The sequence below is a fragment of the Lutjanus erythropterus genome, chromosome 18 (genome assembly GCF_056507025.1).
Source record: "Lutjanus erythropterus isolate fLutEry1 chromosome 18, fLutEry1.hap2, whole genome shotgun sequence".
In the NCBI taxonomy this organism is placed as follows: domain Eukaryota; kingdom Metazoa; phylum Chordata; class Actinopteri; order Lutjaniformes; family Lutjanidae; genus Lutjanus; species Lutjanus erythropterus.
In genome coordinates, this window is record NC_139334.1 from 23,928,295 (window position 1) to 23,944,663 (window position 16,369).

Here is a 16,369-nt window from a genome sequence, read left to right on the forward strand (position 1 = left end):
CCCACGGAAGAATTTGCAAGAGTGATCAGTTTATCACCTTTATAAGAAAATCTTGCAGCTTTCGCGAGTCTTGGATTCTCCTCTAGACACGACGCCGACAGATTAACAGACAATATGGCATGCCAGTGCAATTATGGCAGCGCCTCTAGATGGCGGAACACACAAAGTGTCGCCAGGTTTGTCTATAGCGGGTTGGATAATTAGTAAGCTATAGGAGTGCTGGACAGACACTGACTAACTGTTTCCCTCAGCTCAGTCTTTATGCTGCTTAATACTAAGCTGAGATAACCTGACTGTAGCTCAGTTTTCACTGTAAAGATATGAGAGTGGCAACAATATGAGCAAACAAGCTAGTAAATCTCCCAAAATGGTTGTTCATGAATTATTCCTTTAAAAGAAATATACCTGTGTATTTTCAGTATAAAAAGGAAGCAGTTCTTCGGTGAAGGCAGGACAGTTGCAGTTTGTTCAGAGAGTACACCAGACAACAACCCAAACTCAAACACTCGTTCAAAATTTTGCATGCAGCAAAATTCATATTCAACTCACATATTCAGAAATCGCTGCTGTACAGAACTCCTCAATGTTTTATTCAGAAGACTCTACACATTGTGAGTGTATGCACATTGTGTTTGTGTTTCCGTACGCTCACCCTTGGCTCTGGGCTGCTGTGACTCATCCAGCTTGCATTACAATCTTTTAGTCTGGCTTTCACGAGAGCGCCGGCCTCACTGATAATTCACCAGTTGCTCAGTCCAGCTGCACCCAGCCCTGAGTTCCTAAAGGGCTCAGAGAGCAGGAATACTGATGAAGGATCGCTGTTCACAATGTTCTTTAATGCAACATAATGACAGTTTTCGTTTGCTAATTTAAAACAGCAATTGGAAGTGCTTGAATTTAATTAGGGAGGAAGTATCAGTAATGAGCTCACAAGTGTTGGGGGATTAGAGATATAAGTTCAGTGAAAGGTATATTCTGCTATCACTGCACTCCGTCCAGTGTGCTCATTCTCTGAGGATGACTTTTTAATACCTCTTGGGTGACTTTATTTCTCAGAAGTAATTTCATTTTTTAAACCATGGAGAATAATTGTAATGTGCTGAGTGCATTTTGCCATAGCAGTTATACACTTAAAGGTCTGGTGTGTAAGATTTACAGGTATTTATTGTTTTCATTAATTAATAATCAACTTATAATATGAATGCTTGTGTTTTTGACCTCATTCATATAATATTATAATAATATCTGACACTAAATCCTACACACTAGTCCAAGTAGCTAATAATTTTTTGGAGGGGATCGTTTTAGAGCCCTGAATAAGTAAAATTATCCAGTAATTCATAAGAAAATGCATAGATTCTTCTGCAGAAGTGTGTTTTTTCTTCTTTCTTGTTGATCATTATGCAATCCCTCTGCCCCCTCATATTTATCTTAGGAGTCGACTGGGAACCATATTTGTTTAATAGACCAGAAACAATTAGCATTTTACCGGAGAGATGTTTCTCAGAAACAAAGCAGAAACAGTATAACTGATTAAGCAAAAGTTGGTGCCAAACTGTTTTTGATACTGACATTAGCATGAAATCTAATTTAAAAAGTAAAAGAGAAATTAAATCGTGCTGTAGTCAGGCGGGCGTATAGCCAGATGTGGAGGAAATATTGCAGTCATTTAGTTTAGTTAAAGTAACAACACCACAATGTAAGAATAATCTGTTACAAGTAAAATGTCTGCATTGAAAGTGTTAGTAGGATAATAACATGGTGGCAGCACACATTCGCCATGCCATTATTTCAAAAGCTTCTGCAATGTCACCACATTTATTTCTGTCCAGAGATGCATTAATTTTTTCGCCAAGATCTTGTATTGATGATGGGAGAGTCGGACCGCTGTGTAAAGTCTTCTCCAGCACATCACAAAGATTCTCAGTGGGGTTAAGGTCTGGACTCTGTGGTGGCCGATCCATGTGTGAAAAAAATGTCTCATGCTCCCTGAACCACACTTTGAACAATCTGAGCCCGATGAATCCTGGCACTGTCATCTTGGAATATGTCCGTGTCATTAGGGAAGAAAAAAATCCATTGATGGAAAAACTTGCTCTTTCAATATATTCAGGTAGTGAGCTGAAATCATTTTTGGGCTCATAATGTTGCTGAACTTTGACCTGAGCAACCGCAGCAACCCCAGATCATAACACTGCCCCCACAGGCTTGTACTGTAGGCACTAGGCATGATGGGAGTCTCACTTCATCTGTCTCTCTTCTTACCCCGATGCCCCCATCACTCTGGACTCATCAGACCACATGACCTTTTTCCATTCATCCAGAGTCCAAATCTTTATACTCCCTAGCAAATTGAAGCCTTTTTCTCCTGATTAGCCTCACTGATAAGTGGTTTTCTTAAGGCTACACAGCTGTTTAGTCCCAATCCCCTGAGTTCTCTTCACACTGTGCATGTTGAAATGCTCTTGGTTTCACTACTCAACGTAGTCGTGAGTTCTACTATTGATTTTTTATGATTTGATCTCACCAAACGTTTAAGTGATCTCTGATCACAATCATTCAAGATGTTTTTTTCCAACCACATTTCTTCCTGGAAGATGATGGTTCCCCACTGTCCTTCCAGGTTTTAATAACGCGTTGGACAGTTTTAACCCAGTTTTAGTAGTTTCATCAATCTCCTCACTTGTTTTCTTTGCTTGATGCAGGCCAATAATTTGACCCTTCTGAAACAGTGTAACATCTTTTCCACGACCACAGCATATGTCTTCTGACATGGTTGTTTAAGAAATGAGAAGCTACTCACTCCATCAGTTAGGATTAAATAACTTGTTGTCAGCTGAAACACCTTAACCACTGCAGTAATTATCCAGTGGAAGGTTCAGACCCATTTGTTTAGTTAAATTTGGCCAGGCAGTATATTATTAAGTCATTATTACTGATACATTAATGTATAAAGCAGCATTCTAATGTTGTCAAGGTGGAGCTTAATTCAACTACTTAATATAAACTTTGGTAGTTTTTATAAAATAAAAATCGTTGTGTTTTAAACTTATCTGCAGGGGGCATGGGTCCTCATTCACGTTTCACCGCCATTTTTCTACAGTAGCCCAAAACACAGATTAAATTAATAACCAAAAATCACACTTTTTCACACTTTTCTCCCTTCCAGTCAGGCAACAGCTCCTGATGGTGTGAAGCAATAACATTACTCAAACTATGTTATTACTATGCACTTCACATCATTACTACAGCTTTTGCCTGTTCCCAGATGAAAAATAAAATTGTGACAATTTGAATATACCTCATCAATGAACTTGCTTCTGTCTTCTCTCTTATTTCCCAAAAGGTATTGAAAGTTCTTTACGAAGATAGCCTCTGACTGTAGTGTTTCCCATAGCAGTGCCCTCCACAGTTGACGTGTAGGTTATGGTTAGGCATAACAGAGTAAAGTTAGGGGAACACATATTGATACAGAAACAGATTTTGACATTACACCTGTTGTCTTTGCCATAGCAGCACACAGTAACACCAATTGGAAATGCTGGAGGGCTGAAAAGTTTCCACTTGACGCATTGACAGTTGACAGTTAAATGTAGGTCCCAATTACACGTCATGTGGAAAAGAAAAATATTTCCTCCTGTGTTGCATTAAATTTGAAATATAAAGTAGCAGAAAATCAGCCCACCCAAGTATAATACAAATGTCAAAATAATAAGTATGCCAATGCCTGTAGCTATTCAAATATGCTAATTAGCTGGTTAATCACTTGCAATGCCAATTTGTTACACTTGTGATTTAGTGTATTGTTTGACCAGATTTCCCTCTTAATCACTTAAGATGATAGTCGTTAACACTAAAGAAAAAAGGCAGATTAGTCAGTGTCTTAATTGGAGGATTTTTTAAGACCAGGGAGCTCTGAGTGAACTGGGTTATTCACTTTTTTATCAAATTAGGCTCTGAGCGATCAGTGTAAGTGGTATACTAAGTAGAAAAATCTAAATAGAAAGATAAAAAGCAAGTACTGCAATCATGAAGCATAAACAGAAAATAGACAATATGTTATTTAAATGAAAGAGCTGCACATTTTTGTGCAGGAATGTACAACAGTTCACAGGAGTATAAGATCATATATAAGAAGTCAACACTAATTTATTGCAGCTGATGTTACAATATTATTCACATTACTGTGGACTGTTTCCTGGAGCTCATCATTGTCTTATCAACAGAGAATATTTCTGCTGTGTTTGTGTTCAGTGAAAAGTTTAATCTGTATCACAAAGAACAACATATTTTCACACAGTTAATGAGTGACCAGCATGTAGAGTAGAGAACATGATTAAAGTGCGGATACTGTGTCCTCTGTTGGCCTCTTACTCAGACACTTACATCACATTACTGGGCGATGAAGTCAAGGAATAAAGATCTACACGCTTAGAAATAAGAGGTTCAGAAGGGTTCTTCCTAAAGACCTGAGGTTCTACCCTGAACCATTTGCTTCTGAAGAACCCTTTTTTGAAGAAATGGTTTGCCAAGTAGCCTGATATCAGACTGAATTGTCAACTTCATTTTCAGAGAAACAGCCAATTCAATGAAGTGGGTGGATTTGAAAGGTCTGGACTGAGGCTATCTGTCAAGGGTTCTTGGAAAGACCATGGGTTCCATTAAGAACCCGTTTCATTCAAAGAACTGTTTTCGGAAGAAAGAGTACCTCAAGGATTGGTGAAAACAGTTGTTTAAAGAATTTTTCTCAGTTTAAACTTTGATAATTGTAACACAGATTGTTTAAATCGGTCTAATCTGTAGAATACAATATGGTTCTTTCACAGAACCCTTGGAACACAGGAGGGTTATTGATGAAACCCTTACATATATTTTTAGATCCCTCTTGGTGGGTTCTGCACCCCTTGAATGCGTTCTAAATGAAACTCTCAGAGTATATAAGTGTTCTTGGTAGAACCCTTGGATGAGTTTTTGCTCATCAACTCTTGGAATATAAAAGGATTCCCTATTAGAACCCACTTCTTGTTCTTGTTAACACCTTTAGATGATAGAAAGATGGACAGAGCCCCCAGAACGGGTTCTGGGTGGAATCATTTCACCATAGAAGGGTTCTCTATAGAACCTCTCATAGAGGGTTCTGGGTGGAACCTTTCACAGATAGTACTTTATGTTGGGTTCTAGGTAGAACCCTCTGAAAGGGTTTCAAGTGGAATCTTTATAAAAGTTATGGTTCTAATCAGCACTTTTAGAGTGTACCCATGTTAAATGGCATGTGGAAACTATGAAAGCCAGTGAGCACAAAGAGATTTTTCAGTCATGGTGCATAAAGCTTTTTATTCTGCAGTTCATATTTCAATGATCTGTTTCCTCTTCACTTTTGCTCACATTATCATGTAAATCATGTCACTTTTCCACACGTTCACATTGAGCAGAAATGCACCAGAATGAGCTTAAATTCTACTATCGGCTACATTAAAAGCAGCCAGATGCAAGTGACAAAATCCTGGCGCTCTGACACGGTAATAAATTCAGAGAGAACAAAAGAGGGCAGAGATATTGAGAGATCATCGGTGACATCCATTTTGGAAGTGCAGCCTCTTCATGCATTACCAAATCACAGAGGCTCATTAAAAGCCCAATAACTGTCTATTGCTGAAAGCCGTTGAGAGCATCACTTTCCAAATTGCTCTCTGGCAAAGTGGCATTTCACACTCGCTCTTCCCCCGCACTCTTTGATGCAGTGAACACAAAGTTCACGAGGGGTTCAGGCTCTGAGCAAAGAGAGGGACAGCTCTAATTGGAAACAGTCATTTGGATTGTCCCAATTTTAAGCTGTTCAGCTACACACACACACACACACACACAGATGCCTTATGGGCAAACAGCGATGTTGGCACAGACGGATGCAGACTCATGCACGCACACACTATCACCAACCAAACAGCTCTCCACTGTGTTTACTTTATGGTTCATGTTACTTCCCCAGCAGGAGGTAGTTTAATGGTTCAGAGTTTGTCATGAATTCATTTTGATCTGTGGGAATAACAGGGAGGTTTGGCACATTCAACAGTGGTTATGTTCTGCACAGCATAAGCAGTAAACAACAAAAAAAAACCCATTGCAAACTACAAACAAAACCACACAACTCAAAAAGGGAATACTTGTATTTGCACTGTGTACTGTTCCGGTCCACTGGGAAGAGGAGCGTGGGTTGATACCATAATCATTAAACGGACAGTTTACCCCCAAATCGTCTTACCTGTAATGCTATTTGTGCATCTAGATTGTTTTGGTATGAGTTGCAGAGATGCCTTCTCTTCAATATAATGGGACTAGATGCACTCAGCTTGTGGTGCTAAAAGCACCAAAATACATTTGAAATACTCAACAGCAGTGTCTCTTTCTAGAAATCATTACCCAGTTACTCAAGATTATTCTAACAACCATTTATAAGCAGTATATAAACTCATAATTAATAGTTTATAGCACACTATAAAGGATATTTTCAGTGTTCATCCATTCATTTATCCATAAACAGTTATACCTTCTCTTATGAAGCATCAGTAGCTGTGTATAAACAGATTTATATATAGGTTAAAACGTTCACAAATGGGCTTAAAGGTGTTTATAAATGTGTTTGTATGTCATGAGGGCTGTACTGTATTATAATTACAACAATGTTATAATATGATATCAAACATTAATCATCTGTTTAAAAACCAGTTGCAGATACATCATAAGAGAAGTTGTTGATAATCGCAGTCAAAATTGCACTTATTATGAATACACGTGTCATCCACGATTATTACAGGGTCATTGGAAAACACTTTTAGAAGGGCTTGGGGAAATAGCATTTTGATGCAAAAACATAAGTAATTCAACCAAAATTTTAATATTCAGATTTCACTACTACGAAGCTACAGAATTATATAAAAATTAAAGATAACAAAAAATGATGAAACTATCCTTTAAGCCCTTTAGGAAGATGCTTACTAAGGCTAAATTAAAGTGTTTCAGAAAAGTATTTAAGTATTTAAAATGCATCCCTCTATTTCCAGATAAGATTGTCATCACCGCCTCTTTAGCTGGACTAAAATCACTGATATGCCTCTGAGAAACAAGGATGAAAAGCGATGCTTTATTTCATTGAAACGTCTCGCAGCAAGATTAGCTACTTCATTCCCCCTGTTAGAAGAGTTTTGACCTCTTATTACCTCTTATAAGACTTATTTCCCTTCTCCATGCACCTTGGCAGTAATTAAAGTTGTGCCAGGATTCCCTAATCTGCAATTCATCTGTCATTAAAAACAGCTTTAAGTTCCCATCTTAATTACTCAGAAACACAAGGATGTCAAGCTATTTAACTGACAATCCGCTTAACATAAAGATAATTACTGTATCTGGATCTGCTGTCATGGATAAATGTGACTGATGTTAACTATATTTCCACCATATCACCTCTGTGACTTAAATGTAATGGATTATAATAAAACATTGTTACTCCCATCATTGCAGGGCAGTTACAAAACAGCAAATAAATATTCTTTTAAGAGTTCAAAAATAAAATGCTCAATCATGTTTAAGTGCAGTCTCAATGATAATGTGTCTTTCCGTCTGTCCTCCTCCTCACACAGGACCATACGCGAGTGGTCAGCCCCATCATTGACGTCATCAGCCTGGATAACTTTGCCTACTTGGCTGCCTCTGCGGACTTGAGAGGAGGTCAGGACCCAACACAAATCATGCTCAGTAACAGCTGACAACACGCAGCTGGAAAACCCCTGTTTCACAAAACAACCATTATATGACATCACGATTCCTGCCAGATCAATTCAAAACACATGAGTGACATTCCTAAATGGATTTAAGTCAGTCTGGGAGTGAAGATACAAAGTTTTCATTTAACAACTTTGAACTGAAAAAAAAAAAAAATCTGCATGTTAGACTTAGTTTAGCCAAACTGAGCGTGATACTCTCATCTGACTCCTTGGCAGCTTCAGAACTGATGTCAAGACAAAGTGGTTGTAAATTTACCGGCTGGATCTGACTGTATGTCTCTATTTTTCACTCCCTTTCTATTCAGGATTTGACTGGAGTCTCCACTTCAAATGGGAGCAGATTCCCATCGAGCAGAAAATGGCGAGGAGCGACCCCACACAGCCAATCAGGTGTGTCTTCAATGCTCATCATCACCCCTCTTCTTTTTCCTTTATGGTGTAGGGCTCATTGGTGCCGAAGAATTGATTCCAGACCTAACAAATTCATTACAAACATACATTATGTGTATAAAACATTATGCATATGCATTAGTGTATCAAAGTATAAAGGGCGTGAGCAAAAACATGCTTTTTTGACGCTGAAAATACCCTAAAATACAAAGAGAATATTCTTCCTTGTAGATATTCTTCACCTCAGTTATCCTAGACCACAAAAAGGTCAAATTATGCCCAAGCTAAAGTTAGCTCTTCCTTTTTTTCTATGCAAAAATACTACCTGGTTCCCAGTTTTGAGATTGATAAAGTGATTGAACACAGGTTGTTTCAGGAATGTGCAAGATATTGGCACAAAACTAATATTTTATGGCCATAAAACTAGATTTTGACACAAGAAACCTCCATAAAGTCTCAAGGACTATCTAATAAAGCAGGGCCAGTATTTTTTACAGTTGATAATTTGCTTTAGTGGTGATAAATTAGCACAAAACAGTTAATACTAATCCTGGTGCTGTTGCAGCCTGTGGAATTGCAGCCTTGCACATCATAGTGTTGCAGATACTGGTGATAATTCAACCTCAGATTCCTACTCTGGTTTGTTGCTCTCCCATCGACACCAATTTTGTTTTATATTGTAGCTTAAATTGAAGTATGACAATTCTCTGCAGATTAGAGGTCATGATCATCTATTTATTGATTTTTTTTCGCACACAAATATTCAAAATACATGCAGGAAATAGTAGGGTGCATGGAAGGATGTGGTTCAAAGTCCTTTGGGTGCAATAAAATCAGTGTGGCTAATCTGAAAACAGCTGGATCACTTTTGAGACTGACAATTCTTTCCCATTAGTAAGTCTCTGTGAGATGCCAGCAAGCAGGAGAAAATCATTTATATAGCACCTTTCAAAGACACCAGTCACCAAGTGCTTTACAGTCAAAATGAAATAGATTCAGGTAAATAAAACTGACATAAAACACCAGTGAAAATATACAAGGGGAGCAGATAAAACCAAAGGGTTAAAACATAAAATACCATATGCTGCCCAAATGCCTTTCTGAATAGGAGTTTTTTAAAAGAATCCACAGAGTCCAGAGATCTCAAGCTTACTGAGAGATCATTCCAAAGCTTAAAGGGCAGCCAATTGCAAAGAGCGATCTCCCCAAGTCTTGAAATGTGTCAGAGGAATACTAATGGAATACTGCGGAGCCTGGTCATATAGGGCTCTATAAGTGAGCACCAAGATTTTAAAATGGATTCAAGAGTCATGTAAATGACTCCTTTCCTCCCTCCTCTGCAGGACTCCTGTCATCGCTGGTGGGATTTTCGTTATGGACAAGAGCTGGTTCAACCACCTCGGCCAGTATGACACCCATATGGACATCTGGGGAGGGGAGAACTTCGGTGAGCTCCCTGATGATTTTTAACCTTTACTTGCATCAGAATACTGCTGTGGACAGGGTCAGCAGCAAAATGCATTTTAGCTAATTCTACAATATTTCTCAAGTATACCTCAAATCACCTCTTAACTTTGCAGTCAGACAGCCTTTTCTGACAGGAAACTACTGTTATACAAGCTGTTATATCCTCTCTCTCCAAAGCCACCAGACTCCTTTCACTGCCTGGATCACTTACTTAGTTTGTTAATGTACTACTTTCATGTTTTAAAAGGTTATTTCACCAAAGTCATGCAGCAACACCAACAAATTAACTGATCAAGGCAGTGGGAGACCAACAACTTCAGCGTTCTGTGAGGTAAAATCACTGTTTTTGCCGAAGAAGTCTGGTGGCTTTGGAGAGAGTGATAAAACGGCCTATACAATTTCATGTTAGAAAAGCCTGTCTGACAACAAGGTAAAGCAATGAAAATATTACAGTTATAATGGCTGAAATCTGTTTTCTTGCTGACCCTGTCCACCACCTAGTTTTCAACACCGATACTCCTCCTACTGCTCCAAACTGGGGGCGTGTTAAGCACCATCTACTGTAGGTAATGTACTGACTATATGCCTCATACAGACCCACTTCTAAAAACCCAAACTATCCCTTTAATTTCCTGTATTTAGTCTCATTGTGGTGTGCCTGGCTCTGGGTAACTGCAGATGCTTTCAGATGCTGCACAGGTCTACGAGTTCACTGAAACGCCAATTGTGTCCTTGGAATTTGGAAGGCAGCAGAGCGTTAAATTATCCACCACAACAGCTTTCATACTGCTGATTTACAGCTTAGAGACATCTGCTGCATAACAAATGTAGCAGGTGAACCAGGCTGATATTGTGATGCTGCAGACAGACAGACTATATGCCTACATAGTCGACCTCACCCTCTGCGTCTGTCTCTCCTCCTGCAGAGCTCTCTTTCCGGGTGTGGATGTGCGGAGGAAGCCTTGAGATTCTTCCCTGCAGTCGCGTGGGTCATGTGTTCAGGAAACGACACCCGTACGACTTCCCAGAAGGCAACGCTCTCACCTACATTAAGTGAGTGGGTTGATCTGTTAGAAAACCTGACATCCTGTCTGCTGCACTGTGTTATTACACCACGTAACTATTAACCATCCGCCAGGAGGGTTAATCTTTTAGTCAGCTTTAAAATCTTACGTGTCACATGATTCAGCGCAGGTCAGTGAGATGGTAAGTTACCGGGCAAACTTCACACTTCTCACATGTTTTGACTCAAGCTGCAGTGAGAGATGAGTAAGCAGGTAACAGCAGTTTGAAAAAGTTTGCAGAATATCTTCACCCAGACAGTTGTCCTTAGTGTCCGGGATGGATGGAGAGACTAACAAAGATGAAGCTTTCACTACACGGACAAAAGATCTCCAACTTTTGGACCTGGAGTTTTTCTACCAGGCTGGATTTCCTTCTGTCTGCTCTAAATATTCCTGCCTCTGTCGAATTATTTTTTATTCTTGTTGGGGACAAAATTTTCCCCCTGCCCCCCAGTGATTTCCAAGTCACCAAAAGACCATCAAAAATACTTCAAAATCAGAAATGGACTCATAGTCATCACTTGCGCTCATGTGACAGTGGGGATGACACTGTGTCTTGGCCAGCATGCACGATGACTCTGCAGACGGTAAAAACAGAATGAACATCTCTGCACTGAACAGCCTGCTCTTCATATTAGTAAATAAACCAGGATTGCCTCCTTCCCTGGTCAGAGAGTTGCAGAGATGTGCGTGAAAGAGGGACAAATGTGCCACAAATGACGCCTCCTTATAACAGAAGAAAAAGAAGACAGAAGTCTGTCATCAAACCAGACTGTTTTCTTAGTCTGACAAGTAGGCACATACTGCAGCCTGTTTCTTCATTTTAATGTTTACAGAACTTTGTGCTGTTGCATTTTGAGATGCATGTTGCTGAAAAGGGGATTTAATTCAGACATGTTAACATTTTGTTGTCATGTTCGTATCCCTTATGTGTCTGCATGAGAAAGGCCAAGTCATGAGAGTGAAAATATTGCCCCACTTGAAGAATTAAAATAAAAAAAAATATTAAAATATTCATGCAATATCTGTGGATCTGAAATTGTCTCATCAAAGCTCATAATTATTCTTAAGACAGTAGTAAAAACATTTCAATAACAGTGCCTCCTCTGAGTTTTTCAAAAATTGCACCCTGGCTTTATGACATCTCTTTTTTTTTTCCAGTTTAGGATAATTTGCCAACTTGTTAATGACATTATTAAGGTTACAATAATTAGCTGCTCTAAAAGCACTGTCCTCCTGATTATGGCAATCAAAGAGTCAGGTTTTATTACCTCCCTTAAAACATCTGATAAAGAGTTTGGGCAAAGCCAAAACATGTGCCAGAGTAACCAAAATAAAATACAGAGCAAATAAAGTTAAGTATGGCTCGTCTCCAGCAATACAGTTATAATAAAATCTGTGCAAAACTGCTGGGTCCCCCTGGATTAGGGACTTTATATTGTTTGTTTATGTTTTGTTTCATCACTTCCTGAATACAAACAAGATTTACCACCAGTATACTGTACATATGTCAACTTAGGTTGTAGTTTTGTATAAATATCTTGTCTAAAATATATTTCTGCTGTCAGATCCTTTAAACAAGTCAGATTTGTCTCGAACAGTCTCATCTGCCTATTTGTCTTCACTCACAGATTCATCTACAATTTCAGGAAGACGAAATTCCTGAGAAGTTTTTTTGTGTCTTAAGGCTCCTGCGTGTGTGTGTCACACTGTCATTAGAGTTGCCTGCAGGATTGCCAGCAGCAGTGTCATTACTGTGTCTGAGCCGGTGTTGTGTCTGTGTCCACGCAGGAACACCCGCCGGGCTGCTGAGGTGTGGATGGACGAGTATAAACAGTACTACTACTCGGCGCGGCCGTCAGCCCAGGGCAAGGCCTTTGGCAGGTTTGTCATTATCACTGTCTGTCACCTTCTTCTCTCATCGCACAGCATAGACGGCAGCTCACATACAGGTTGGATTGTTTCACACATTAGAAATTTACAAATTTTCTTCTTCTTTTCATGTGTTGTATACATTCTTGTTTAATTTTTAATGTGGTTATTTTAACTTGTGTGATAATAGGTGTAGCAAGATCTCTTCATTTCTCCATTTTCTCATGTGCAATATTTTTTTAATATATCATTTGTATCTAGTGCTGCAAGTAACAAATGTTTTTTTTCTATGAAATATCAGAAATAGGGAAAATGCCTCGCGTTTTCTGCCATATATGAATATAGGGAAAGCAGCAAAAACTTACATTTTAGAAGCTGGGGACAAAAAATGACAAAATTGACAAATTACTGAAGTTAGAGGTAAACCAATCCACTGTGTGACAATGTGCTAACTAATCTACAAAATTTTCCAATTTTATATTAATCAAGTAATCAGTTATTGGAGTCATTGTTTCATGTATTGCTGGTTGAACACTGTAGGTTCACCAAGATCAGCATAATGCTCACTTTTTAGCATTTCTCTCTCTTACCTTGTCTCACGTTCTCCTCTCCTCCCTCCATCCTTCCCTTTCCTCACGTTCTTCTCTTAACTTGATCTCTCTGTCTCTACATCCTCGTGTGTTTACTTTTTGTAGCATCGCAGACCGTCTGACACTGCGGCGGAAGTTGAACTGCAAACCTTTCCGCTGGTATATGGAGAACGTCTATCCTGAGCTGAGGTACGACACTCAAACTGAGCTGCTATGTATCACTGTCGCACTATCGCTGCTATCAGGCCAGCCCGACAGATCAGCCAACTTAGAACATTGTGCTGCTAAAGTATGATATTGATATGATGGTTAAAAAAATATGACATGAAGACGCCTCCAAAACACAAGAAGGCTCTTCCAACAGTGCTCCCTTTTTTGTAAAATTTGACTTCTTCCTTAAAATATTGGTTAAATCAGTTGAAAAAGTGTGTTCAGCTTCACAAATATCTGCTCCTTATCTTGGCAGGTAAAACACACTTTATACACAAAGGAGCCTGCATGCCGTTACAGCCACATTTTACACAAACAATGAAATCAACGTATTACTTTGCCAAATTCACAGAAGGGGGAAAATGATTAAGAATTTGTCATAGACAGTGTTTAACAAAGCTGATAAAGTTCCCCCAACTCAACAACTCACAAATCTCTGAGATTTAGTGTTGTATTTTCTCCTCAGGTGATAAAGGAGTATATTATGACTGTACTTTTTAGATTCTGCTCCTGCTTCCTTTTTGGTGTGTCACTACAGCCAGTAACACAATAGACAGTCTTTTAATAATTACGTGGGCTGGTTTTATGTCTTATTATTGGTGAGCGTATGTGTGCTTATTTTGTGTGCTGTGCCTGTGATGTTGCTGCATTTGTGCATTGGAGGCTTCAAGTTTCCACATCACATTTGTGTTAAATGTTTTACTGAATCATAATTGCTTTAAACCACAAAATTGTTCATCTCTTAAACTCAGATTTAAGGTGAAGCACAGAAACTTTCAACTGCTCAATATTAGAACAACCTTCTCATCTCAAACTTTGGACAGCGAAGGACAAACATTGAAGTATTTTTGAGTTCAGGTATACGGTATGTTTTATTAATATTTGTTTTGTGCTGTCTGTTATATAACACCAAAGAGAGCCATGGTGTCCTTCCAACAAATGGAGAACTCTGTGTCCCCTTTTGATTGATTATTTGAGGAGGATGAGAGGCTGCAATGAAGCAGAAATGATTTTCAGCCTTCATTTCATCTCAAAAAGAGAAAAGCACCACATTGACAGAAAAAGTCACAATGCAGAAGTTTCTTTTTCCCAAGCACTTAAATCAGAAATCATCTAGCAACTCCTTTGGGTGTGGTGACCCCCAAGTTCAGAACCAAAGATCTAAATATATCTGATTTGGATGGGAACCTCTGAGAGGGGTGTCAGTGTGTATCCCATCAGCTCAGGCCCCTCCTCTCCTCTCCTCTCTGGCTGCATCTGCTCCGTGTGATGCCTCCAAATAGTTGTGGTCTCTCGAATTGTAATTGTATATTTTTATAAGCTTGTGTTGTAATAGGGCGCATTACTTGTGGTGCGATTCAATTACTCAACAGGGCAACCAGTCAATTCAATCCATCTGTTCTTTATTGTTGTAATACGATCTTTCATTGGCCCTTTCTCCTCTCTGTCAATGGTTCCCTCAGGGTCCCGGAGCAGGAAGCGGTGTCCAGTGTGCTGAAACAAGGGGGTTTGTGTCTGGAGACCCGTGGGACAGACGGCCTCGGCCTGGCAGAGTGCAGGGGCATTGGCGCGAACAGGCCACAGTCACAGGTCAGGACTCCGCCACTAGGGGGAGACTGTGGGTCGGACACTTACAGTCTGAGTGATTGCCAAGAAATATGAAAATGTGCAGGAGTTTGACCCGAAGACACCAGCGTGTTAAAAATTAATACACTAATTAGAGGATATAGAAGACGCTTGACTACTTAAGACTTCAGATTCTTTATAAATCTTGGATGTAAAAAAATTACTGTATGACTTCATAATATAGTAAACATGTATTCTTTGATTTCAAAGAGGTATCAGCATAACATATGGTGGCATAAATGGCTAATTTACATTTTGCCTTAATGAACTTTTTTTTTTAGAAAATAAGATTTTTGTGATTAACTTTTTATTGAATTAATCACATGAAAATCAGTTTATGCAAGGTACCAAAGAAAATGATTCTTGCACATACAAACCGTATTTAACGCAAACTATATGTCACATATTGTACATTTCACCATAACTTTCAACAGAACAAAAAAAAAACACATAAGTGCACATTAATAAACATTTTTGTAAATGTGCCAGTTCAGCCATCTTGGCTACTTTTCAGCAGGGTACATAAAAGGCTGCAAATAAAGCAGAGCACACTTAATAACAATAAAACATAAAACAAAGCACACTTCCAGCTTTTCAAGTAAGTGTGGTCATACAGTTAATTGTCTTTTAAACATGATTTACAGCTAATGATCTTTCTACAAGGGCAATGCCCAACCATTCTTTTATCGATGAAGGCTCGGGGGAGAACCGTGAGTGTAGTATAGTTTTCTTGGCAGCAGTTGAACCTGCAAACATGATTTTTCTAAGGGCTAAACTGGTGATATCACTGACGGCAGAGTTACCGTTTACTAAAAATTAGTTGGGCTGCTTAGGGACCACCTTAGTTTAGTTACAGAAGGGCATTCACAGACAACATGAAGGCATGAACCAACAGTATTCTGGCTTCTATAGGTACAGTTTCGATCTGTGAGTTTTATTTTGAAGCACCTGTATGGTGTGTCATTCACAAATTTGTAGCGAATGAGCTGATGTACTGATGTGCCCAGAGGTTTGGCATTTTTAGAGATGAAATCATTATAAATGATGGACACCAACCCGAAAGTATGACATTTTTATCAACATGTTAATGCCAAGATCCCTCAGTCTTCTTATTCTGAAGCCTAAATGAAGAAAAAACTGTCCCTCTGTTGCCTGGTTACAGAGCTGATAAACACAATCACACTAAGAACTGCATTTCCAAACCTTAATTTAAGTTTGGTCACATTCTTCAGCATTAGTCACTGTAATGATTTTACCATTACAGTAATCATGATGCATACCAACTGAGCTGCACATTACAGTTAGTATTAGGTCTTATGTTTGTAGCCTCAAACCTGTGATTCAGAATAAGGCAGGCAAGTGATACAAAAAA

General features: G+C 39.0%; 1 protein-coding gene across 1 annotated transcript in view; it reads left to right on the forward strand.

Moving 5' to 3' along the window:
* Nucleotides 1-16,369, forward strand: part of galnt16 (UDP-N-acetyl-alpha-D-galactosamine:polypeptide N-acetylgalactosaminyltransferase 16) — a 55,823-nt gene that overhangs the window by 31,346 nt on the left and 8,108 nt on the right. Inside the window, exons 7-13 of the mRNA XM_084742245.1 lie at nt 7,635-7,722; nt 8,084-8,168; nt 9,512-9,615; nt 10,562-10,688; nt 12,491-12,583; nt 13,267-13,350; nt 14,835-14,961. Of these exons, the coding sequence (XP_084598371.1) occupies nt 7,635-7,722; nt 8,084-8,168; nt 9,512-9,615; nt 10,562-10,688; nt 12,491-12,583; nt 13,267-13,350; nt 14,835-14,961 (708 nt within the window). The remainder of the gene's footprint in view (nt 1-7,634; nt 7,723-8,083; nt 8,169-9,511; nt 9,616-10,561; nt 10,689-12,490; nt 12,584-13,266; nt 13,351-14,834; nt 14,962-16,369) is intronic.